This window comes from Sturnira hondurensis, unplaced genomic scaffold (assembly GCF_014824575.4).
Source record: "Sturnira hondurensis isolate 20B ecotype Veracruz unplaced genomic scaffold, ASM1482457v3 Scaffold0011291, whole genome shotgun sequence".
Taxonomy (NCBI): Eukaryota; Metazoa; Chordata; class Mammalia; order Chiroptera; family Phyllostomidae; genus Sturnira; species Sturnira hondurensis.
Window position 1 is genome coordinate 2,723,979 of NW_028083922.1, and position 26,006 is coordinate 2,749,984.

The following is a 26,006-nucleotide window of genomic DNA, read 5'->3' on the forward strand; positions in this document are numbered from 1 at the left end:
TTTTTTCAATAATTGTCTCTTTTTTTCATATTACATGGCTGGGTGCCTTCTAGACAGACCTCATATGTTATCTACCTTTGAAATAGATACGGAATCTCAGTAGTGAAAACCACATTCAGTGCTACCACATGGATTTAGCAGTTAAATCCAGTTAAATTTAAGGAAGGGGTCTGAAATGCCACAGGAAGTCAAGTAATACAAAGACTGAAAATAAAGGCCATTGAATTTGCCCTTTAAAGGAAAGGCTGAATTTAGGAAGAGCAGACACATTTTGCAATGGATTAAGAATAAATGGGTGTTCAAGTATAAATCAGATGTGTGGGCTACAGAGTTACTTGCCTATTTAAAATAAATTGTAGCAACTACACTTTTTATTGTTTGAATGTGAGTTGGCCAAGACAACTTTTATTTTAGTGTTTCTGGGGTGCTTTGATCTTTGAAACTGCTGTCATGTATTTTTTGATGTTCAAAACAACGAGGTAGTATGTTGAAACTGTTATATAATTCTAAGTCTGCCTTTTACAACCGAGGAAATGCAGAGGCTTAAGTAAGTGCCATTTCCAATGTTATATGCCAGAAAGTAGTGGAACAGGGCAAGAAATCCAACTTTGGACTTAGAAATCTGGTGTTACATCTTTATTTGCTTAAGTGATTGGTTTAGTTAATTTTATTTTGTATGTGTATTTGTGTTACAGAATGAACCCACTGGGGGAGCCCAGATACTGTTACCAAAACAAGCCCCCTCCCCAGAGTCTTTTGGTTTTAGGTTTGTGTCCTTTGGATAACAGTACTCTCCCCAAATGGGTCCATTATGTAACAGTGTTTTGGCGCCCCATGTTGCGGGTACAGTTACTGACACGGACTGTTGGGAAAGAGCCCAGATACTGTTACTGAAACAAGCCCCCTTCCCTGGGGTCTCTCTGTCATTTGGTTCTTTGCCTATTGCTGTGTGTTAGGAATTGTGGTTCTCAATGCTGGAGTTTGGTAAAAAGGGTAGGAACTATTTATTCAAAAGTTATACAGGTTTAGAGTAATGGCAGAATGTCCCTGTTAAAATCCCAAAGTCCCTTTAAAACGCCCGCAACACACATAGTCCTGCCTTACCTCCTTTGCCCAACCAGCCCCGTCAGGGGTACCGTATCTCAGGAAAAGAAATAGAAGTCCAACTTGGCTAGACTCCCAGTTCCTCCTGGTAATCCATGCTCCTCTGGGTAGGTCTCCCGCAGTCCCCAGCATCATTAGCTGTGTTGCCACCATGATCTCCAGTTTTTTTTTTAAGATTTTATTTATTTATCTTTAGAGGGGAAGGGAAGGAGAGAGGGAGAGAAATACCAATTTATGGTTGCCTCTCGTGTGTCCCCTGCTGGGAACTGGCCTGTAACCCAGGCATGTGCCCTGACTGGAAATCTAACCTCGATCTTGTGGTTCGCAGGCCCGTGCTCAATCCACTGAGCTACACCAGCCAGGGCTCTCCAGTTTTAGTCTAAAACTACATGGTACTTCCTCTTGGCCCACCAGCTAGAGTCTTTTCATCCCTTTTTTCCATGCTTGGTCTACCATTGTCCCCCATTGTCGCCTGCGTTGTGTCTGTCGTTAGTCCTGCATTGTCTCTTTCATCCCTCACGGTGGCCTGCATTTACTTTAAATCCCAGCCTAGAACCTCCTCTATAACCCCATTTCCTACTCCTCCCTCAGTTGGCTCCACCTGCCAGCACTCCCGTATTTTCAGCCTTTCTGGACTGCCATAGTCCAGGCAGGCGTGGCCCCTGGTGTGGAACAACTATCTTCAAGCTCTCATGCAGGTGCTGTAGGCTCCCAGTTACATCATGGGTCAAAGTTATGCATACCTTTCTGGCTCCACTCAGGCTGGAAGCTGTCTTGCTGATGATATGCAAAATGGCCCTGCTCCAAGTCTCCCTTCCCCCAGTCAGGCCTGTGGGGAATATCCTATATTCCCAGACACCCCAAGTTCTGGACCTCATTACAAATCTCCTCTTTAGGGGGCCCTGGGGCTTCCCAGCCTATACCCCATTATATTTATAAGCTAATTAAATTATTTAGGAAAGAGACATGCCATAAACTAAATGTGTTTTACTGATGTGACTCTAAGATGGGCAAGAGAATGTCAAAAGACCTGGACAGGGATGGTTGGTGCACTTGTTTAAGGTTCAGTTTGCTTAGTTGGTAGTTTCATGGATTCAGATACTCTAGACTCACGTTTACTTTTAGATTATTTTCAGATGATGGTTTTGAACAGAATTGTTTTCCCCCATCTGTAATGTAACTAGGTTATTGTTGTTTTTTATTCTGAAGAGGAACTTTATGTCCTCCACATTGGATTATTTCTCTGTGTTTTATGTGATGCAATATGTTGTACTAATTTCAGCATCAGTGTAACTGCTTAATAGTAACAGTTGTACAAGGAACATATCACAACAGTACAGTTAAGCCAACCCAGAAAACACTGAGTTGAGAGGAGGCTAGTTTTATTTGCTTGAGGTCATTTAATTAAAGCTGTGTCTTTGTGTACCATGTGCAGAGTAAATTAACCAATATTGAATAGGTACTGATTAGGCATATAATGTCTTCCCAGAGTTTAGAGTTTTGTTTTTGGCTCTACTAACTTAGATGAGAATTTCATGTACATTGGAGACACATAGGCTCTGCTTTCTTAATTTTCCACTTATTTGACCTTTTTTTGTGATGTGAGTTCATTTTATCTTCTCAGGTTGCTTTCTTTTAGTTTAACCATGCCTATTTCAGCATGTAGTAAATGAGTATTTAAGTGAAGCAAGTTTTACATTTTTCCTAATAGAAATCCATTCTTCTGAAGGTGTCTGCTTAGCGTTGATATAATTCCAAAGTACTTGCAAAAAAATACTTGTAGTTCTACAAAATCCACAGGAAAAACCTAACTGTTGATCATTATTTTTCCAGGTTTCTGAAGGGTTGTGGATCCGAATTGGTGCGCCTTGAGTTATCTTGCAGCCACTTCCTAAATGAAACTTGCTTGGAGATTATTTCAGAGACATGTCCAAATCTTCAGGAATTAAATCTGTCATCCTGTGATAAACTGCCACCTCAAGCTTTCAACCACATTGCCAAATTATGTGGCCTTAAACGGCTTGTTCTCTATCGAACGAAAGTAGAGGTAGGAATAACTCGTTTACATATTTACATATGTACATATAGCCAGCTGAATATTTAGTTGCTTATAATAATGTGATTTGGGGTTTTTAAATAGATTATGTTTGTGGTGCCCCCTGGCTATTCAAAAATCATCAGAACTGATTCAGTCATTTCAAAACTGTTTAGAGTCTTCTTTGTTCTTGTTTTAGTTATAAAATGTTCTCTGTGCTCTTAAAAATTTTGTAATGCTCTTCATGTTTTCAGGTAAGTAAACAAGCAATGGGCCAAAGGGAGCGGCAGTGCTGGCAGGCAATGAATTGGAGAAAGGGGCAGGAGCACGGCGTGCAGGAGGGCTTCTGCTTGGAGTAGGAGGAAGCAAAGTGGGATTTTTTCAGGACCAGATTTAGGAGTTAAAATTTCTGATACTGTAGAGTCTCATTTAAGAAAAATGGGAATATATCATATATATTGATCTACGGGCTTTTTCCCCATATTTGTATGACATCTTTCGAGGTCATTACATATACCATCTGACTCTTTCCATTAACTGGGTAGTATATGTTATTCGATAATCTACTCGGCCATTCTCCAAAAGATTTGGAGAATGTTTTGTTTTTTCAGCGATTTTTCTTTTACAAACTACCACAGAATTTTTTTCCCTTTTCTAAGTCATTTTTATTCTACTTATTTATTCATTTGTTTGTTTTTTCTTGTGCAAATACAGTTATCTGTGTTCCCCCCACACACACCTCCCCACCGTCCCAGCCCTCCCCACTACCACAGAATTTTACATTTACATGCCATCGCTGCTGTGGGAGGGAGTCCTGTAAGTGGTGTTGCCGGGTTGGAGTCTGTGCCTGGGCCCCTGTGGTAAACACCTACTTATTCTCCTGTACCTGCTTCCTGCACTCCGGGCATGTTGGCCTTCTTTCTGTTCCTAGAACATTCTGATCTGGTCCCAGCTCATGGCTTTTTCTCTTCTGTCTGTCTGCAGTATTCTCCCAGCCTTATAACATGGTTGCCTCCTTCTTAGCCTGATGTTCAACTTAATTTTCTTTTTCGGAGATGGCTTCTTAGACCTTGATAGAAGTGATCCCCCCTCCTAGTGTGTTTCTTTCATGTTTCCCAGTTTACTTTCTTTTCTGTGTCTTTATCACTCTGAAATTGTTTTCTTGCTATTATTTCTCTCCTTACATGGGAGATAAGTTTCATGAAGGCCTTATCTGTCTTTCTCATTGCCCAGTTTCCAGCATCTAGAATGGACTTGGTAAAGATTAGCCAACAAATATTTACCTTAATCAAGGTATTCAACCTCTCAGTATTTCAGTTTCCTCATCTCTAAAATAGAGATAATAAAAATACAGATTTCATATCATCATTGTAGGAATTCAGTTATGCGTGAAGTGCTTGGTGCTTGGAGGGTGCCTAGAACCTAGTAAACCCTCAAGAAGTAGTAGTTGCTAAAAACAGTAGTAGTAAGAGTGATATCATTGTGGCAGCTTTGCAGTGTGTTTTACCATGTGGCAGGGGAAGTCTCTAGTCTTTTCAACTGTTTTTTTCCATAAATCCCTGTATATTATCCCAGATATATCTTTCCCAAAGGATTTTATTAAAAGTACATTAATTATATTTAGTTTTGCTCTTTAATGAGGCTTCTCATCTGTTCATGTAGGTTCTTGTTCTATGTCCAAGAGGATGTTATAGTTTTCTTCATCTAAGGTGTATACCTTTCTGGTTAAATTTATTTCTTGCCTTTTATAGTCTCAGATACTATTTTCTCTTCTATTAATTTGAGTTTGTTATTGTTAGTATAAAGGAAAATTTGGTTTTTATATATATTATGTGTGCTTACCATACAACATGCCTATAATTATAATAACTTTTTAGTCTTTGGATTTTCTAATGATAGAGTTGTATAATCTGGAAGTAAACTTTTTCTTTCTTTTCCAATGCTTAAAGCATTATTACAATACTACATTAGATAGAACTTAATAAATAATGTAGAATAATAGAGTCACAACAGGTATACCAGTATAATTTCTTCCTTTCTTTCTTTCCTTTGTGTTTTTTCTTTTTGATTTTAAGGAGAAGGGAAAGGAGAGAGAAGAAGAGGGAGAGAAACATCTGTATAAGAGAGGAACACTGATTGGTTGCCTCATACACACCTGCTAGGGACTGAACCTGCAACCCAGGCATTTGCCTTGGCCAAGAATTGAACTGGCAACATTGTGGTTTGTGGGATGATGCTCAAACCAACTGACCCACACCAGCTAGGGGCATACCAACCTTACTTGTAATATACTGGGATGTCCTCAATGTTTTATGTTTTTTATATTCATACAAAAATATTTAGTACATATTTTGTGCCCGGCAGGCACTACTAGGCCCTACTGGGACTTCAATAGTCAACTAAACAGGCAATTCGTCATGTACCTTATTAATTTTATTTGTTGTTTGATGGTATTTTCTGATAGTCTTTATCATTCTGGTTTGATAAAGAATATTTTATCAAAAATGTATATTTTATATTTTTAAAGCCTCTATTAACACTCATCTTTTTTTTCTTCTTTTATTTATTTGTATAATGGTCTGTGTTGAACAGTCTTTGCTTTCCTGGAGTAATCTTTACGTAGTGTTAATTTCATATACAGCTAGGTTAATTTCCTAACATTTTAGAGTCAAACTCCTTGGGTTTAGAGTCTGGTTGTATTGTTTTCTCATCATGTTACCTTGCAGAAGTTTCTTGACCGCATGCGCTTCAGCTTTCTCTTTATTATGTATGTAAAGGAAGTAAAACTAGTATGCATGTCAAAGAGTTGTTGTGGAGGTTAACTGATTTGTCTACAACAGTGCCTGGTTAGTAGGAAATATTCTTTAAATACCTCTGCATCTGCTTCTTTAAATGAGATTGGACTCGGTGTTCCTTTCCCTGCGGTCTTACTAGGTATAGGATGGTGTCAGCATAGCAAAATGATTTGGGAAACTCCCATCTTTTCTTCTGATCTGGAATAACTTGAAGAAATGGAAATTATCTGTTAGATAAAGTGTACCTAGAAAACCACCTGGGTGTATAGCTTTTTTTAAATTGGTAGATTAGAGTAGATACCTTTTTCTAGATGTAGCTTTTTCTCTGATCTATGGAAGCCTGAAGTTATGTGAGGAGGAGACCTGTTGTCTAATGCAGCATTCCTGATTTGGGGGCAAAATGTTTAGCTAGAGTTTAACTAGTGACCTGGTATGATGGAAAGAAGATTTTGATAGTACTTATGACCGTACCAGTAACAAGCTTAGTAGTCTAGGCTAAGTCACATTGTGTCTTAAATTCCTAGGCTGTTTATTTGTAAAATGAGAAGACTGTCTATGAATGCCAGAATAAAAATAATGTTAGCCCATGTTTTTATTAGGCTGAAAGTAATGTATTGTTGATGCCTAGGTGGTGTATGTATTCTTAAGTAGTTAAGAATGTCCAGGCATGTTGAAGGTCTGATTACCCAATATGAATGAACCTACAGTAGTAGGGTGAGAATTGCCTTATATGCTGGTAGGTAGGACCTGGCGTGCTGATGTAGCTTCTTTGTGAGCCAGTGGTGAAACAGGCAGTGGGCCCAGGGGACTGGCCTTCTCACTGCCTGATAGATTTCACCAACATGGCTGCTGCGTTGACCACTTAGCCTCATGTGTAACCTTGTGAAGAACTGAGGGTGTATCCCAGTTCATATCCTTTGTACTGCTTGATTGCTGCTTTGCTAGTAAAGTAAAATGAAAGCAACTTTAAAACAAGTCCTAGGTGTCATTGTCATCGATTTTTTTAAAAAAATATACTTATTTATTTATTTTTAGAGGGGAAGGGAAGGAAAGAGGAAGAAAAACATCAATGTATGGTTGCTTCTTGTGCACCCCCTGCTGGGAAATGGCCCCTGCCGGGAACTGGCCTGCAACCCAGGAATGTGCCCTGACTGGGAATCGAACCGCGATCATCTGGTTCATAGGCCCGAGCTCAATCCACTGAGCTACACCAGCCAGAGCTCACATTTTTCTCATCAATTTTTGAGCCCAACATTTTGTGGTGGCCTTGATCATTAAGATTTTTCTGCCCCAGCTCCACTGTTTTGGCTAATACTATGGCTAGCATTCCACAGTGAGAGAAAGCAGCAGTAGGGTCTTGTTGAGACTTAGCTATTACTAAACTATTTAGCAGCGAGATTTGGGTATCTATCAGATTCATACATTATGTGATAATTTAAAACCTGGGGAGATATTTGTTATTTAGTCTGTATTAAAGTGCCAAGTCATAAAACTCTGTCCTTATCTTGCATTTCTCATGAGAAAGATTTATCTGCTTGTGTAAGTCACTTACACTAAGTTGTATGTTATGTTTTTAATCTGTTAAAAAAATCTTACCCTATTACATAAGCTACTGAGAAGTCCAAGTTAGGTCACATGTGTAAAAAACAAACAAACTGTAAATTGAATGGATTTGTGTAGATGTGAAGTGATAGTATAGATTTACTTAGTATATTCCTGCACCATTAGCCCTACCTCCATGAAGTATTCTTATAGATCTTCCTAAATATTATTTTTTCTATCAAGTGCTAAGAGAAATTAGGTTTTGTTATCTCTTTTCACTCTTAAGATTTGTTTCTGGTGAAAAGAATGTTCATTCCTAAATTGTAAATTCCATAATGGGAGGGATCACATTTGATTGTTTACTTCTTCACAGCTAGTACATAGAACAGTGTCTGGTATTCACCATAGTATTATTCACCATAGTATAGAGTAGATACTTAGAAAACTTATATTGAATGAATGAACAATAGCTGTATTTTATCAATTCATTTTTTCATTACTAGATAAGTTAGCATAAGTTTGTCTTTCTACCAAATACCGACATCTACTAGGCAGGTGGGTGGGTCGATCAGCAACTTGAAACTCTTGTTAAGAAAATATTTGAACTGTATTTATTCAGAATATTTAACTGTAATAAATAGTGAAATGTAGTTCAATTTGTTTTAATTTGCTTCATGGGATCTTTTTCTTCCTTCAGATGTATTTGAGATTGAGATGAAAAATCACTTTGTTAAAGAAATAACAACTGTCTTACAACATCAACAAAAGCAATATATAGTCGCTGTGTAAGCTACTTGCAGGTTTAGTGGTATACATTTGTTGACTTTCAGTGGACTGAGAGCAGTAACTATGTGCCTAGTAAAGAAGAAGCTACCACCACATTGAAGAGAGACAAGCTACCACCTGACTGTCTTTACGAGAAGCCCAGTGCATGCTGCTGGTTTGCACATGTTTGCACTTGTTTGGACAATGGTCCGTGTTGGGAAACCTTCTGAGAGGAAATGACCCTAGGGTTCAGATTTTTGCCATGCTTACTGCATGATTCCAGGATAGTTAGTGAAATGGATTGGCAAATTGGGTAGTTTCCTTTTTACTGAATTTGGGGAATCTTTTCAGGTTATGTAGGCAACTTCAGGCAAAAGATGAGAACTTAGAACAGAGGAAAAAAACTTTTTAATTGTACTTAGTTTCTTCTTCTATCTGTGACAAGGAAGTAATTGTAGTAGAGTTAGATAGGTATTCAGTATATAGTGATTGGAAGAACTTTGTTTCCATTCCTTTGGTCTTTTTCTTCTCTATTCGTAGGGTTCTTGTTATATATGATAAACATTGATTGCAAGTACTTTTTTAGCCACACGGGATGATGTATTTTCATGAGAGGAGTGCTGTAAAAAATTAATTCATTAAGTAGACTTTTCAGTACTTAAAGAGAAAACTTTTATTTTGAAATAATTTGACTTAAAAGTAAAAAAAAAAGTTTTATGCAAAAAGTTGCATGAATAGTAAATTCACCTACTTTATGCATTTTCCCCCCTGAACCATTTGAAAATAAGTAGAAGGTAGATTTCTCCTTTACCCCAATAGGGGCACATGTCTGCATAATACTCCTAAATACTTATGCTATAGGCTGAGTTGTGCCACCCCAAACTTAATGTGTTGAAGTTTTAACTCCTACTACCTCATGATGTATTGGAGATAGGGTCTTTAAAGAGGTGATTAGGAATAAGTGAGGTCATTAGGGTGGGCCCTACTCCCAAATCCCTGTTGTCTTTAATAAGAAGATATTAGGACACACAGCACAAGCAGCAGGAAAACCATGTCAGAACACTGGAAGAAGACGGCCAGCTTCCAGCCAAGAAGTGAGGCCTTAGAAGAAACTAACCCTACCGACACCTTGATCTCTCAGACTTCTAGGCTCCAGAATTATGAAAAAGTTAATTTCTATTGTTTAATCGACCTAGCCTATGGTGCTTTGTTCTTAGCAGAGCAGGCAAGCCATACGAAGAGAGGACTCCCCAAAAATGAATTTATTTATTAAAAAGTGTATATTTTCTTACATGTTTAAACTTCATTCACCTTCAAAGTACCCTTCATTTGATTCAATATACCCATTCAGATGTTTTTTCCACTGCTCAAAACAGTTTTTGAACTTGTCAGTTTTGATGCTTTTTAGTGCTTCTGCTGTTTTTTTCTTTCACCTCTTCCACAATGGCAAAATGTTTTCCTCTGAGGACTTGTTTCATCCAGGGAAACAAAACAAAACAAAAAGTTGCCTGGGGCAAGATCAGGTGACTAGGGAGGGTAGCACAGGGTCATTTCTGAACCTCCAGAGAGGTGTGGGCAGGTGCACTCGAAAATCACCCATCATGAAATAGGCAAGTACATTGAAAGAGGCTTCAAAAAAAATTCAGTGAAGCCAAATGCAGCCTCTCACAACAAGGCCAGATTGTACACTGGTACAGATGGGTTCCTAGAACACTCGACTAGCAAGGGAAGCCTGTACTACAAGGTCCCATCCTCAAGAAGATAATCCCAGGTTTTTTGTGGGGTTTCTCCTCTTACAGTTTGTAAAGGATGGCATAAGGATAACTTTTTAACATACTACATAAAAAGTGTCTTTCAGCAAAGTGAAAAGTGCTTTTACTAAAAAATATGGATTAGTGTTAGACATTTGAGCCTATTTACCTTTTCTTTGTTTGGAAAAGAAATGTATTTGGTGTAGGGGTGAGATGGGGCATGACAGGTAGCTCAGTAAGAATGTCATCCTGTTGCTTAGCAGCAGACAGGAAAACCAAGAGGGGTTTTTAAAAGTTGGAGTTATAAATGGAACACCTGCATCCAGTTTTGATTGCCTCACTTCAAGAATGATAGAGCATAAATTGAAAGAATCTGAAGAAGTGAAAAAACTGATTATAGGTATTGTGGGGGACGAGTATATGACAGTAATCCGTAAGTGTGGTTCGGCAGCTGTTTACTTGGCCTACTGCGCTGGGCGGGCAGTTTTGAGGACCCTGCTGCCTTCATCTTCATGAACCAGAAAACGGCAAAAGTAGTTGATCTTTACTTCTGTTGCATATCAACACTCTCCTCCTTTCTTTTTTCTGTACCAGTTTATTTGGCAGAATGGAAATAAAAATAAAAATGCATACCACCGTGTCTGTTGATGAAAAGCACCTACTAGCAATACACAAACTGCCTTTTGAAAAAAGTATGATTTGGTTTAGTGCTGCGAATTTGCTTTCTGATACATAGATAAAGTGGTCTTCTTAGCTGCATTCTTACTTGATTTGAAGGACACATTATTGGTTATTGGTAAGTAGAGGCAGGGATGGCCTGCCTTGTAGTAGAGCCGGTGCAGCTAACAAACTCAGACTGTAATATCAAACTGTCTGGCAAATGAAAGGGTTGGACTTGCACTTAGCAGAGCCATTTCTGACAACTAACCAAGACCATGAGGAGAAATTGAAATAGGAACAACCCACTTTGGTCACCTAAATTGACTAATACAGGCTGTCATTAGCTAACTGTCACCTAAAATGCAGTATATTCAGATTATCTAGGTAACATATAAAACAAAAGGATATTATTTTGTTCTTCAACAAAACCAAGAGTTAAGACTTTAAGAATTTATATTTAAGTTTCTAATTATCATATACTAAGATGAAACAAACTTTTAAAAACTCTCTGTCTCCAGGCAGGAATATATCTATATTTCTCTTTATCCTGATTGGCTTCATAGAAGTTCTGATAGGAATATGAAGCTTTTGATGGGACTGGGTGAATTTCAGGGTCAAGAAGTCTGACTTGTCAGTGTAGTGGGGGCAGGGGGGCAGCTTCAGTGGGGAGGGTCAGACTCATTAGCAACCACATTTATAACAGTGACCAGTAAACCAGATTGTAAGAAATCTACTTGGATAATGGTGAAAAGAACATGTATGACCCATGGATATGGACAACAATGTGGGAATTGACTGTACGAGTTGGGGGAGGGATGGGCACTAGAGAACAACGGGAGAAAAACTAGGACAACCTTAATAGAATAACAATTTTAAAAATCTTTTTAAAAAGCAATCTAGTTGGAAACGACAGAGAACTGATTACAATATTCTCTCACTGTTGGCATGTCAACAGGGAAACCACATTATAGTAGAATGACTTATTTGGTGAGTTTAGAATGAGAACACTGGGAAGTATGTGACAAATGCTTAAGGGCATCAGCACAGAGCAAGTTGACACCATATTGGGAAGAAAAGAAGTACTTTTGGGAGAAGATAAAGTTTTTAGACCAGTGTACTCTCTTAGCTGTGCATCATTTAGATGAACAGCATCAATGAGCAGGTGCCTGAAATTCCTTTTGCGTGTTTCCAGGGTTGTCTCTAAGCCTTACTCCTCTGGTTGAAGCATTCTTCCTTTATATAGTCTGGAAGGCTACTGCCAAGTCCAGCTAGTGTGCAAACGGCCATGCCTTTCGGTAGTTTATCCCTGCCATCGTTCATTATGGGTTGCTATAGAAATTGATCAGTTTAGTTATCTGGGAGCAAAGATGCTATTCTTATTCTTTATTATTATGGGATAGATCCATGACAGTGGTAAAAATAGGTTCTGAGATAAGACTATAATGGTAAGGAAGATGTATATGATTTAGTCTTAGATTTTTGTCTATTATACACAGGGGTTTCTGGAATTTAACAAATAATTTGAACCTGATACTGAGTCTCATACTATAGAGCCAATTTCTGAGTCTGTAACTTTTACTATTTAGAGTTTATAGAAATTTCCTTTTCCCCCCCTCAAAGGCATGTGTAAGAGCTTTATTATATCACATATGGTCTTTTACTGTTTTCTTTTTGGAGGTTAATCAGAAGTCTAACATTCTACCACAATATTGATCTTAAAGTTTAACCTGTAAAAGGCAATATTCTTTTTTTTTTAAAGATTTTATTTATTTATTTTTAGATAGAGGGGATGGGAGTAGGAGAGAGAGATGAAACATCAAGGTATGGTTGCCCCTTGCACGCCTCCCACTGGGGACCTGGCCCACAACCCAGGCCTGTGCCCTGACTTGGGGATTGAACCAGAGATCGTTTGGTTCGCAGGCTACTGCTCAATCCACTGAGCCACACCAGCCAGGGCAACAATGTTATTTTCAGGTTGTGATTATGTGTCAGTTATAATTGCATATGTACCACATTGCATATGTACACTCTATACAAAGGAACAATTTGTAGTGGATGGTTCATAGCAAGTTTGTGTAAAGTAATTGAATTGCAGTATTCTAGAATGATGTCTGTTTCTACATATAGTTAGTTTCAGGTATTTTAAATAGTCCTCAAAATACTTCAACTTTTATATTTTCCTTATCCAAATTTGTTGATATTGGAACACTGAGACTAAAAAATTAGAGAAAGATATTCACACACATGTATGTGTATTTTAAATTCCAGTAATTGAGTGATTGTGTTCTTAGGATTTCTTTGGTGGTACTCATTATGAAAATTTATGAATTTTCATTTAGTGAATATACTTTCATACAGCCCATTTTGTTACATGTAGACATTGATCTGATGTGTTTGAAATGTGTCATGTGGTTATCAGGTGATGCCACTAGCCTGTAGTTTAGCTACTGTGTCATATGTAAAACTTGTTATGTGTTCCTTTATATGCTTTCTAGGAATCATGTATTAAAGTGGAGAATACTGATTTGTAATCCTATCTAAGAGTGTTATAATTAAGTGTTGCATTCCTTAATTAAGATAAGCAAAGACTTTGAGTAAAAGTTCTAAACTAGTTATAACAAGTATAAATATAGAGTAGTTACCATAGTACTGCATACGTTGATTATATATTGTCTGACAATATTATAAAATATGCATAATATAGCTACTAAGCTATAACTCTGGTCTGTGTAAAAGTTATATGTGACTATAATAAATATCAGTTATTATTTCATGAACTATTTTTGCTTAGCACTTTAGAAGTCTGGAGGATGGGAGGTTATGAACTTTATGGATAGCATCTCATAAAAGGCTGTCAATGAAAATTTCAATTCCTGCCTTCCTTTACCTCTTAGTAAATTTTCTTGTAACAAGTAGAGGCACTAATAATTGTCTTTGATTTATAGTTATCCATTGGATTTTAAAGCTGATGAACTGGATTAGTAGGTAGGCTTTAGGTGGAATGCAAAAGGGTTTTTTCTTTATGAACATACATTTCACTACAAGATGCCAGTACTAACCTAGGGTATGCTTTGATAATTCTGTAGAAGAAATTAACACAACCAGTCATTTCTTAGAGAATTTCTTTCTGCAGTGATTTAAGTAAGGTTGGCCTTGGGTTAAAAATTATAAACTCATTTGAAAATGAATGCTGCCTTGCCTTATAAAAATTACTTACTCTCTCTTTAAATTGTATTTTAACTTTATAGAGCTACTCTCATGCTTCTCTTGAATGAATTTTAGAGAACTAACCACAGTAGAAGCTGTAGACTCAAAGACCTAAAAGATATCTTAAGTCTGAAATAAGGGAGTCTTAAAAATTTTCACTCTTATATCTGAATGCCTTTTCATAGAATACTTAATGTAGTTTTAATCTGTCCATTTATATGTTCTAGAAGTGCTACAAGTACTCATTCCAGTAGAATTGTCCTTTTAAGTAGGGATTGGCAAACTTTCTGTGAAGGGTAAAGTAGTAAATATTTTAGGCCTTGTAGGCTGTGTGGTCTCTGTTGTAACTACTCAGCCCTGGTTTTGTAGTATGAAAATAACCGTAGACAATAAGTAGATGAATGAGTGTGACTGTGTTGCTGTAAAAGTTTATTTACAAAACAGCTGGTGGCTGCATTTGGCCTGTGGGCAGCAGTTTGCCAACCTCTGCTCCAAACCATTGAGTGTGGTCTACAAAATCAAGCCCTTTTATATCTGGAAATTAAGAATTAGTTTCTCCTATTTGCTTTAGCATCAATAGCATTAATTTTGAATACTAATAGCATGGTGAAAGAATATTCTAAAAATATGCTAGGAAGAGACTGTTTAACCGGATTTAGAGAGAATGCAAATTGGTATGCAGGGTGTGTGTGTGTGTGTGTGTGTGTGTGTGTGTGTGTGTGTGTGTGTTTATTTATTCATTCATTTATTTAATTGTTGTTTTTAAACTTGGGTATTCACACAGTCTCTGGCTCATCCTGAGCTTTGCTGGACAGAGCCATGAAACTTCACTTGCGCTTGCTCACCTCCGTGCTACCTGTCAACCCTTTGGTTTATCTCTGCTTGACTCCTTGTTATAGACCTCACAGCATCTTTTCCAAGGTCAGCCTTCTATTTTTCTTTAGTCATCACCTCTGTCCAATTTTTAGAGAGGCGGAATCCTCTCTAAAAATTCATTTCTTGGTCTCAGCGTTTGATCTCACACCTCTTATTTAGCAGAGATGTGTGATATCATTCAACATAAATCTCTTTTGCCCTACATTAGTTCTTTTTAAAATTGGGAATGAAAAAATGATAGTTCTGTTATTAAATGAATTTTTAATTCCCAATTTAATGTTCAGGCTGTTTAAGTTATTGGAAAATATTTGCCTGAATGAGTATAGTATGCCATGAATTCTTCTATGACTTGACATTTTTCCAGAATGTACCTACCCTTACACAAGATGTTTTCTAAGTATATAATATTAGAATCTTAATTCAACAATGAGTTGTTTGTGCTTTAAAGTTATAATCTTTAAGATAGACAATAAGCAGTAGTTATAGCTCCTATAAGGAACAGTTCCAATAGGTCAATATGGTATTCTTGACAATAAGTATTTTTTTTGTCTTACTCATTTTTAATTATAAGAACCATGCAACAGAGAATTCATTTCAAACCATCTCAAAAGATGTCTCAGCATGGGGGTAGTCAGAGCTAGGTGACTGTGTTTACGTGGCTGTCCAGGCCACTCCAGGGGTTGAGCAGAAGTGGAAAAAGGGGAGGGTATTTGCACTTCGGTGTATATACCAAAAACTGTACAGGTACCTGGCATTGGCCGTGCCTCATGGGCATGATTGAGCCAAGCCTCCTCCTGGCTCTGCAGTGTGCCCCACGGCACTGGGAGCGGAGCCGCTGATGTCGTGGTTGTACATGGGGTGGTCTGCAAGACCTTTAGGGAAGAATAAAGACTGAGGCAGGGGATTGGAGTTCAGAGAAGTAAATGAAAGCATATTTTTAAAACAGAACAGGAAAATATTTAAAAAAATAAACAAGAGATTATGGGCCACAGGCTAAAACAGCAAGTTTTAGTTGTGCAAAAGAACTGATTAGAAATCTAAAAAATAAGTGATAGTCTTAGTACTAAGAAAGTAAGTCGATAAATTCTAAATTAGACACAACTGCTAAATTCAAGGAGAACCTTGAGGTTTGTACTTAAATTTGTAAAAGCCTTGAATGTCAGGCACTGCTGTAAGTAGTTTCTCTGTTCATTTATCTATTGCTGTCTACCAATTACCCCAAACTTAGTGGCTTAAAAAAAAAAACCATGTTCATGATCTGATACACTTTCTGTAGGTCTGGAATCTGGGAGTAGTTTGGCCAATCAGTTTTGTCTCAGGGTCTCCAGTGAGGTTGCAGAGTCTGCAGTCATCTAGGCCTGGGCTGCATCTGAGGCTCAGCCTCCAATTCACACGCAGTTTCTATTTAGCTGTTGCCTAGAGGGCTTTGTTTCTCTCTTCATGGGCCTCTCCTGCCTGACAGTCCTCATGACATGATAGCTAGCTTTTCCCAAAGAAGCAGTGGGGGAGGGAGGAACCCAAGAGGAGCCGCAGCCCTTTTATTATACCTATATTAGAGTTTTCCAGGAAAACAGAAATAAGAGCAAGTGTGTGTGTGCAGTCATATTATAAGGAATTAGCTTATGTGATTATGGAGCCTCGCAAGTCCTATATAGTGAGTCAGAAAGCTGGACACTTAGGAGAGCCAACAGTGTAATTCTGGTCTAGAGGCCTGCAGACTTGAGACCCAGGGAGACCTGATGTTCCAGTTTGAGTCTGAAATCAGGAATAAGTGGATGTCCCAATTCAAAGGCCATCTGGTAGGAAGAATTCTCCCTTTCCTGGGGGAGAGTCAGTCTTTTGTTCTATTCCGGTCTTTACCTGATTGGACAAGGTCCACTCTCATTAGAGAATAATCTGCTTTACTTGGTATACCAATTAAATATTAATCTCATCCAAAAACACCCTCATAGAAACACCCATAATAATGTTGGACTAAATATCTGGCCACCCTGTGGCCTAGTCAGGTTGATAAGTAGTAGTAACCATCACAGTAACCTAACACACCTCACTTCTGCTGTGTTCTGTTTGTTAGAAGTAAGTCTCTAAGTCCAGCCCATACTTGAAGAGGGAGGAATTAAGCTCCATATCTAGGAGGAGGGAGTATAGAATAATTAGTGGACATATTTTTTAAACTACTGTAGGCACTGGTACTTGGGAGACTCCAGTATTTGTTTAGTAGGAGTTTCAGAAGGAAAAAATATGTAAAAATTATAGAGAAGCAATATTTGAAGAGAGAGTTATTAAGAATCTTGATTGTTCATGAAAAATATGTCAGCAAATAAATGTTCACTCAAGATACCAAACAGAATAAATGAAAGTAAATTTTTATCTAGACGTACTGTGATGAAATTGAAGAATATAAGTGATAAAGGGACAAGAGCTACAGACACAAAGGACATTACTTACAGAGGAGGATAATTAGTAAACTTTTTACCAAAAAAATAGAGGCTGATAGGTAATGGAGTAATGCTTTCAAAATGATGAAGGAAAGTAACTGTAATACTAAAATGATAAGGCTGGATAAACTTTTATTCAAGATTGAGGAGATATATAGCGGCTAAGTATGTTACAGAGATTCCTTATCTATAAATGGAATAATGATATATCTACCTTATAGGTTATTTTCTGCTGTGTTTACTGACATAGCCCAGATGCCTAAACAGTGCCTAACACACAGTAGGCATTCAATAAATATTCATTAAGTGAATGAATAGGGTGTTGTGAGGATTAATGTTTAAAAAGAATTTACTGCAATGACAACATGTTAATAACTACTCAATAAATGTTTGTTCACATTTTACCGTTCATGGATCCTCGCTAAAAGAACTGTTAAGAATATTTTTTGCCCTGACAAGCCTAGTTCAGTGGATTGGGCATCATCCCACGAAGCAAAGTGTCACTGGTTCAATGCCCAGTCAGAGCATGTGCCTGGGTTGCAGGCCAGGTCCCCAGTTGGAGGCATGTGAGAGGCACGTGTTTATGTCCCTCTCTGTGTCTCTCTCTTCTCTCTCTAAAAATAAATAAATAAAATCTTTAAAAGATAATTTTCAACAAGAAGAAAAATTCAGGAAGAAAGTGTGAGATATAAAAACAATTATGACAGAGAAATTGATAAAAGTGCCAGTAAATTAAATAATAATTATGGGGGAAGAAAGAAAAACTAATCTTTTGTATTATTTTTTAAAAGGTAAACATATTTAAGGTTATTCTAAAATATGAAAGAGCCAATGGCCAAAAACATTAGAGTTTTAAAGAATGAAGAAAGGGTATTTTCCTTACTAGATTTATAGACTTATTACATACAAGCTATGATAATTAAGACTGAAGTATTAGTGCAGGTAACAGCCAATAGACCAGTGAAACAAAATGACTCAGAAGTAGGCTCACATATATAGAGGAACTTGATATAAGACAGAAAGCATCACAAATCAGCGGATAAAGTAGAATCTTCAATAAATTGAACTGGGACAAGTAGTTATTCCTAAGGAGACAGTCGTGAACTTTGATATCTTACCATGTATAAAAATCAATTTCAGTTGGATTAAAACCTAAGTGCAAAAAAGAAAAACTTTAAAGTTTTCATTAAAAAAATGATAGAATAATATTCTTCCTTGGGTAAAGGGGGACTTTTTAGAAAAGACAATGGAATACACACAAAGATTGATGGGACTATATTAAAAATTAAAATTTCATGTCTCAGAAGATTCTATAAACAAAGCAAAATGACAAATATTAGATTTAGGGAAGATATTTGTAATGCATGAAACTGACAAAGATTGGTATTCAGCATAAAAAAAGAATTCCTACAAGTCAAGAAGGAAGAAACAACCTAATGAAAAACTCAGCAAAGGATAGGATTAAGCAATTTACAGAACAGGAAATAGGAGTGGCTCATACACATATAAAAAGATTTTCAACCTCAGTAGGAATTATACTAATGCAAATTATAACATTCCATACTCATCAGATAGGCAGATAATAAAAAGGATGAGAAGACTGTACGTTGGCAAAAATGTGGGGACCGCACGCTCTACACAGATGGTGGAGTGTCAGTTGGTACAATCACTCAGAAATGCTATTTTGGGAAATCTAATGAAATCAGAGCATACATAAACACCTGGAGATTTTGCTTCTAGTATGAGTTCTAGAGAAATACCATTTATAAATACTCTTCTAGAGAAAGACACGATGCACAATAAGAATGTTTATTCTAACATTCTTCGTTATGGTAAAACTTGTAAGCAAACCAAATACTCATTGAGTGAAAGTGTGTGCTTTAGTATATTTGCATAATGGAATAATATAGAACAGTTAAAAGTCAATGAACTAAAGCTGTGAGTATCCGCATGGAGAAACCCCTCACAAACGTGTTAAGGAAGATGCAGAAGTATATGCACAGTAGCACCATTTATATATAAATCATGGAGGACAACATTATATGGTGTTTATGGGCACATAATATATAATAAGATTACATAAACTTCAGGCATGTTTTTAAACAGTAAGTCATGAAAAAGGTTACCTCTGAGGAGGTATGTGAGTGGATGGAGGGATACACAAATACAGAAAGATAGGCAAAGAAGGCAGAATGGATGTTTGTTATACCAAACAATATACTAGTCTGTATATTAGAGATTCTTCACTGTAATTTAAAAATGTATTACCATACAAGTTTCATGATGAGTCTGTATGTATTTGAGTATCGTTGTATGTATATTTGTGTGTTGATTTAAAATTTCTTATCCGCAAGAATATGCGGAATCCTCTCTAAAAATTCAAGTTTCTAATACATACCTCTCTAATGTGGATTCTGTCTTGTTCATGGGAAAATCTGACAAAACAACCATGTAAGGAGCTGTACTTTAATTAAGAAAACCTCATGTCATTTTTCTATTAGTAAGTTAAAATAGCTAAGTATTATGGACAATCTGGAAATTAACTCATCTTCGTATATCGTTTCTAATGTCAATATTTTGAGAGCTACATGGGATTGACTTGTATATAAGTTGTGTTAAAACTTAGGCATAAAATCAAAATAAACTTTCTTAAATTTAAAGAAATGCCCAACAGTGAAACAGCCTTAAGTTTAGTATCTCTCTAGGGCCTATTATTTTTGCCTTAAGTTTATTTTATCTCGAATACTTCATTACTTCATTTTCTTTTTTTTTAAATATAGTTTATTGATTATACCATTACAGTTGTTCTATTCCCCGCTTCATTCCCCTCCACCCACACACTCCCTCCCCCACGCTTCTCCCCCCTTAGTTTATAACCACGTGTCTCAACTTCTTTAGATTCTATATTTCCCCCACTATTCTCGCCCTCCCCCCTATCTATTTTCTACCTACCATCTATGCTATTTTCTGTGCCTTCTCCCCCCCTTCTCCTCCTCCCACCCCCCTGTTTCTAACCCTCCATGTGTTCTTCATTTCTATGGTCCCACTCCTGATCTAGCTGTCCTCTTGGTTTGCTTTTGTTTTAGGTGTGGTTGTTAATAACTGTGTGTTTGCTGTCCTTTCACTATTGATGTTTTTCATCATCTCTTTCTTATATAAGTCCCTTTAGCATTTCATATAATAAGGGCTTGGTGATGATGAACTCCTTGAACTTGACCTTATCTGAGAAGCACTTTATCTGTCCTTCCATTCTAAATGAAAGTTTTGCTGGATAAAGCAATCTTGGCTGTAGGTCTTTGGATTTCATGACTTGGAATACTTCTTTCCAGCCCCTTCTTGCCTGTAAGGTCTCTTTTGAGAAATCCGCTGACAGTCTGATGGGTACTCCTTTGTAGGTGACTGTCCCCTTATCCCTTGCTGCTTCTAGGATTCTCTCCTTCATTTTGGTCTTGGCTAATGTAATTATGATGTGCTTTGGTGTGTTCCTTCTTGGGTCCAACTTCTTTGGCACTCTCTGAGCTTCCTGGATTTCCTGGAAGTCTATTTCCTTTGCCAGGCTGGGGAAGTTCTCCTTTATTATTTGTTCAAATACATTTTCCACTCGTGGCTGTTTCTTTCTCCCTTCTGGTACCCCTATAATCCGGATGTTGGAATGTTTAAAGATGTCCTGGAGGTTCCTAAGCCTCTCCTCATTTTGTTGAATTCTCATTTCTTCATTCCTTTCTGGTGGGATGTTTTGTTCTTCCTTCTGGTCCATTCCATTGATTTGAGACCCAGTTTCCTTTCCATCGCTATTGGCTTCCTGGACATCTCCCTTCATTTCAATTAGTTTAGCCTTCATATGTTCCTCTAATTTGTGACTGTACTCTACCAGTTCTGTGAGCATCCTGATCAATAGTGTCTTGAATTGTGCTTCTGAGAGGCTGGCAATTTCTTGGTCACTTAGAGTTATTGGCTCTGGGATTTTGAGTTCTTGCACCATCTTTTGGGCTGTTCGTGCCTGTTAAGTAGCAGGAAGGGAGCCCTAGGTGTTCACCAGAGCAGGGCAACTCAGTTGCTGGGTTGTGACGTTGTATGTGGGGGCGGGGTCAAAGAGGGACAATGGCTTCCCTCCGGCGCCTGCCGCCGCGACCGCCCACCAGCACCGCAGCCACCACCGTCACCAGGGCCACGCGTCCCGCTCCACTGCACGCGAGTGTGCCACCGCTGTCAGCCCTCCACCATTGGGTTTGCCCCCTGGGGCCTGTGTGGTCCGTCTCACTGCACGTGAATGTGCAACCTTGGTCAGTCTGCCCCACACCCCGACTAGGTCCAGGCTGCCTGCGCTCCTAGGTCTGTCCTTCCCGACCCTGCTCCGCTGCTTGCTCTGCCTCTCTTACCGTCCCCGTTGAACGGTTTGTAGCTGTTGGACTGCCGTATAATTCGGTTTTCTGGTCTCTGGGTGTGTCTTAGTTCTCCAAAACTTTTGTTGTATCCAAACTTGGTTGTGGGAGAAGGCACAGTGTTTCCACCTATGCCTCCATCTTGGCGGAAGTCCCCTACTTCATTTTCTTAGTGAGAATCTTATCTGAGTTTGAACAGGTGTTTTGTATTGTCATTGACATATTTGTCATCCCCTCTCCAACTGATATTTGTCAGTTTCTGAAACTTGGAACAGGTTAAACATAAGTTGTATAATATCATCTTAATTTTGCTAGATATGATTTAATTCAAATGTTTAGAAAGAAATTCTTTTCTAAACAAATTTTTTGCCTCAGGACTCTGTGTTTCCTGGATTCGTGTGACTTTTTCTCTCATCAAATTAGAAAGACATTCTACCTTATAAGTTAGAGTAGCTTTTTTCTTAATTGACAAAAGAGTTAGAAATTTGAATGTCTTATCTTTTTTTCACATGTTTTCATGGCAGACATGTCATTATATGAAGCTGGGAGTATTTAGAGATATTTTAGGTCCCAGGATTATGTCACAGTCTAGCATTTCTTTGGGTTTCTTTAGTGATGAGACCGCTTTCATTGCCTTGTACAAGTTAGATGGTCTGAAATGGTAGGAACATGACTAGAAAGTGCACGTTATATGTGTTTCCGTCAGCATGTTGCTAGTGACAGGTGCTCAATGGTTGTTGGGATCCTTGTCAGCAAAGAGAATCCTTTGACATTAAAGTCACCAGCTCAATCCTGATTTCAGGTGACTATTGGCAGTTCCATCAGTCTGCGACAGATTGGTGAATGTCAGAGCTGCCGCTGTTCTTCAGGGTGTCATCAGCCCACTGCAGGTTTTTTTCTTCCCTTTTTTTTTTAAGGGAGGGGTTGTTTAGCTTGTCTTGTTCAGCCTTAACCAGACTTTCAAATTGCTTACCTTTGGGAAATGAAATGAGAGGTCATAGGGAATGTAGGTATTTTTCGGGCATGCACAACCATATCCAGGGAGAAGACTTGGAGACTGGTAATGATTACCTTGACTCCAAGCCAATCAATGGTGGGAGCGCCTGGGGACTCATTAAATGGCATTTGTGGTGTCTGTAACCTAGGCTTTGAGCTCTATTTCACGAGAAGTAGTGACAGCCTTTAATGTCTAATTGACCTCTTCTCTTTGTTTCACGTTTCATATTTGCCTCTGATGTGGTCCCTGATGACAGCAAACAGCACTGCTCAGCATTTTGAACTTCTGTTCAGAGCTGCAACACCTCAGTTTGGGTAGTTGTGTGATGGTAAGTATTTGAAAATTTTTTTATACTCAGTTGCTCGTTTTCTCTTCCTTCCCAGTGGTAGATTTTATCCTGATTCATCCCGCCCACACCCCCTCACTGCTTTTCTGATATATGGTTAACTATTGGACCCACTTTCAAATGTTTTTCTTAAATCGGAGAGTGTGTCTTTGAAACACTGGTGTTATTTAGCCATGAGAGCAAGAAGAGAAATATAGTGTGGTAGGAGGAGTTTGGTTCTGCTCAAGTTAGATATTACCCCAGAAAAGTTATTTCCATCTCTGCATTTCTTTATAAAATAAGTTATCAATCATACCGAATGCCAGTAGTTCAGTAAGTTTTTCCCAAAGTTGGGTTTAGTTTTTAAGTTCTGAGATTATTCCTGGGAATGCTGATGCTAATGGATAGGTTTGGGGTTTTTTTGTTTGTTTGTGTGTTTGTTTGTTTTACTGGTCTTGCTGGGTGAGATAAAAAGATGGATATTCTGTGTTGGCACTCAATTTTTTTTTAAATTTTACTGGTTCGTGAAATCCAAAAGCCTAGGGACTGTCTGACTAGATACTCTTTTAAAAAAAAGTCCTTTCATATTTAAAATATGAATTTTATGTGACATTGAAAGAGCTCATGGAATGATTTAAATCTTTTTTATCTGATTACATGACTTGTAAATAATTCTGACTCTGAAGGGACAGCAGAACTCTTCGAGTGTGTGTGTATACATGTGTGTTGCATGCACGTGTGCACACTCACAGGAACTGCATCTCCCAATATAACTGTGAGTAATCTGTTCTTCTTCAGGACAGATTTAGGAGGTCCCCAACCACCCCAGTTTTACATCCACTTACTAGGACGACCAGAATAAAAAGGATGGCTGCAAGATTCCAGAGAGGTCCTCCTGGTGTCCCAGACTTGGGGTCGCAGGCGCAGTGACCTAAAACGGGTCCTGTGTGAACGTCTTTAGAGCTCTGCAGTGGCTTCAACGGTGCCCTGAGGCTTGGCAGTGCAGGCTGGAGAGTCCGTTGTAATGACACATCTGTCTCCACGTCCTGGGCGTGTTTGATTCCAGTGGTTAGGCCTCATTAAAACCCTGCTGTGGGCTCAGGCCTGTCCTGGTCTCTGGAAACAGTGCTGGGAGCCCACTGATTCAGCATTCAGTTTTCCTTACTTCTGGCCATATTCTTACCTCAGTAAGTCGTTTCACGAGCTTCTGTTGAGTCCCCTAGCGGCTCTTCTGGATGGGCCCAGTGACATTCGATGGGCAGTTTCCATGACAATAAATTTTTTCCTTTGATTAAACCAGTGTTTTCCAACTTTACCTGACTACTGAACCCATTTTCCATATTAAATCTATTAATATGTAATATACTATGGTAAATGCTGCTTTAGAAAAATAAGCTATTTTAAAATTGAAGTATGTAGCTACTAGCAGAATATTCCTACCATTGGTATTTGTTGTCAGGAAATGAAATATTAAGGACTTGACATTAAAGTTCAGAAATAATGCCAATATTGCTAAAACTACTACAACTGTCGTGATTGAAGCATTTCATGCTTGTCATAGAAATACCACTCTTCACAGCATGTCCAGAGTTTACCAGGACAGTGAGATAGCTCTTGGTTAATACCTTTTTATTTTAGTTTCTTTTCTGTCAAATGACCAAAAGGTCAATGTGCTATTTTTTTTGACTATCAAAATAATAGCAAGCAAAAAACTTGTGCACCCCAATGTTCATAGCTGCACAATTTACAATAGCCAAGTGCTGGAAGCAACCTAAATGCCCTTCAGTAATGTGGCTAAAAAAACTGTGATACATTTACACAATGGAATTCTATGCAGCAGAAAGAAGAAGAAGCTCCTACCCTCTGTAATAGCATGGATGGAACTGGAAAGCATTATGCTAAGTGAAATAAGCCAGGTGGTGGAAGATAAATACCGTATGATCTCACCTTTAACTGGAATGTAATCAACAAAACGAACAAGCAAGCAAAATATAAACCAAAGACATTGAAATTGAGAACAGGCTGACAATGTCCAGAGGGGAGAAGGGAGGGGATAATGGGAGGAAAGGATGAAGGGTTTTCAGGAACAACTATAAAGGACACATGGACAATAACAAGGGGGGCGGTGGAAACAGGGGAAGGAGGTAGGGAGAGCTGGGGTGGTGGGGAGGGGTGGGGCGGAAAGGCAGAAAACTCTAGTTAAACAACAATAAAAATGTTAAAAATTTAAAAAAATAATACCATTCATAATCATGAGTTTCAGAAAGTTTTTAAATTGTTTTTTTTTTTTCTAAAGAAGCAGATTGGCCACACTGATTATTAAAACTACAGTTTTGTATTGTTCAGGTGCACTCACTAAAGTTAAAGAGTGCTATTTCCCCAACTCTGTTTTTTGTGGCTTCTGCATGATTCTACCACACACAGTTGCTACAGACCAGAAACTTAGAAATCATCACCACTACCTCTAGTCCATAAGCCTTTGGTTCTGACTCAAAATGTAGCCCCAAATCTGCCCATTTCTCCAGTTCCACTGCTGCTTCCTTAATCCAAGCCCCTGTCATCTGTTCTGTAAGCTATGTAGGCTTCCTCACTGGGCCTCCTCCCCCATTCTTTCCCACCACAGACTGTCTTCCAGATGGAATTAAAAGGAGCTTTTGTTTTGTTTTAGTAGAAATCAAATTTGTTTTTAACCTCCCATTGATTTTCTTAGTACTTTAAATAAAAATCAAACTTCGTCGTGGCCTCACAGCCTAGCCTAGCCCCAGCATGACCCTCTGCCCTCACGAGTGTCCTCTTCATCACTACCCCGGCCCACACTAATCTCATTTCTAGTTCCTCCAATGCTCTGAGCTTATTCTGGAGATCCCAACAATCCTCACTCGCTCCCTTAGCTCTTGGGACTCCAACTGTTCTATTTTATTATTTTCACACCACTTGATCACTCTCTGAATTTTATTTTGCTCATTTATTTGTATGTATGTCTTTTCCAAAAATGTGAACAAGTCTTTGTTGGTTCACTGTTTTTCCTAGCATCCATAGTGGTGCTGGCAGTTGAGAATAGTAGTAGTAGTAGTAGTTGAGAATATGACTCACCTGGCTGGTGTAGCTCTGTGGATTGAGCACGGGTCT

General features: G+C 38.3%; 1 protein-coding gene across 5 annotated transcripts in view; it reads left to right on the forward strand.

Annotated features, from left to right (window-relative positions):
- Window positions 1-26,006, forward strand: part of FBXL4 (F-box and leucine rich repeat protein 4) — a 72,233-nt gene that overhangs the window by 39,031 nt on the left and 7,196 nt on the right. For all 5 annotated transcript variants that reach the window (XM_037059730.1, XM_037059735.1, XM_037059733.1 and 2 more), the window contains 2 exons: window positions 2,938-3,151; window positions 22,809-22,880. In XM_037059730.1, the coding sequence (XP_036915625.1) occupies window positions 2,938-3,151; window positions 22,809-22,880 (286 nt within the window). The remainder of the gene's footprint in view (window positions 1-2,937; window positions 3,152-22,808; window positions 22,881-26,006) is intronic.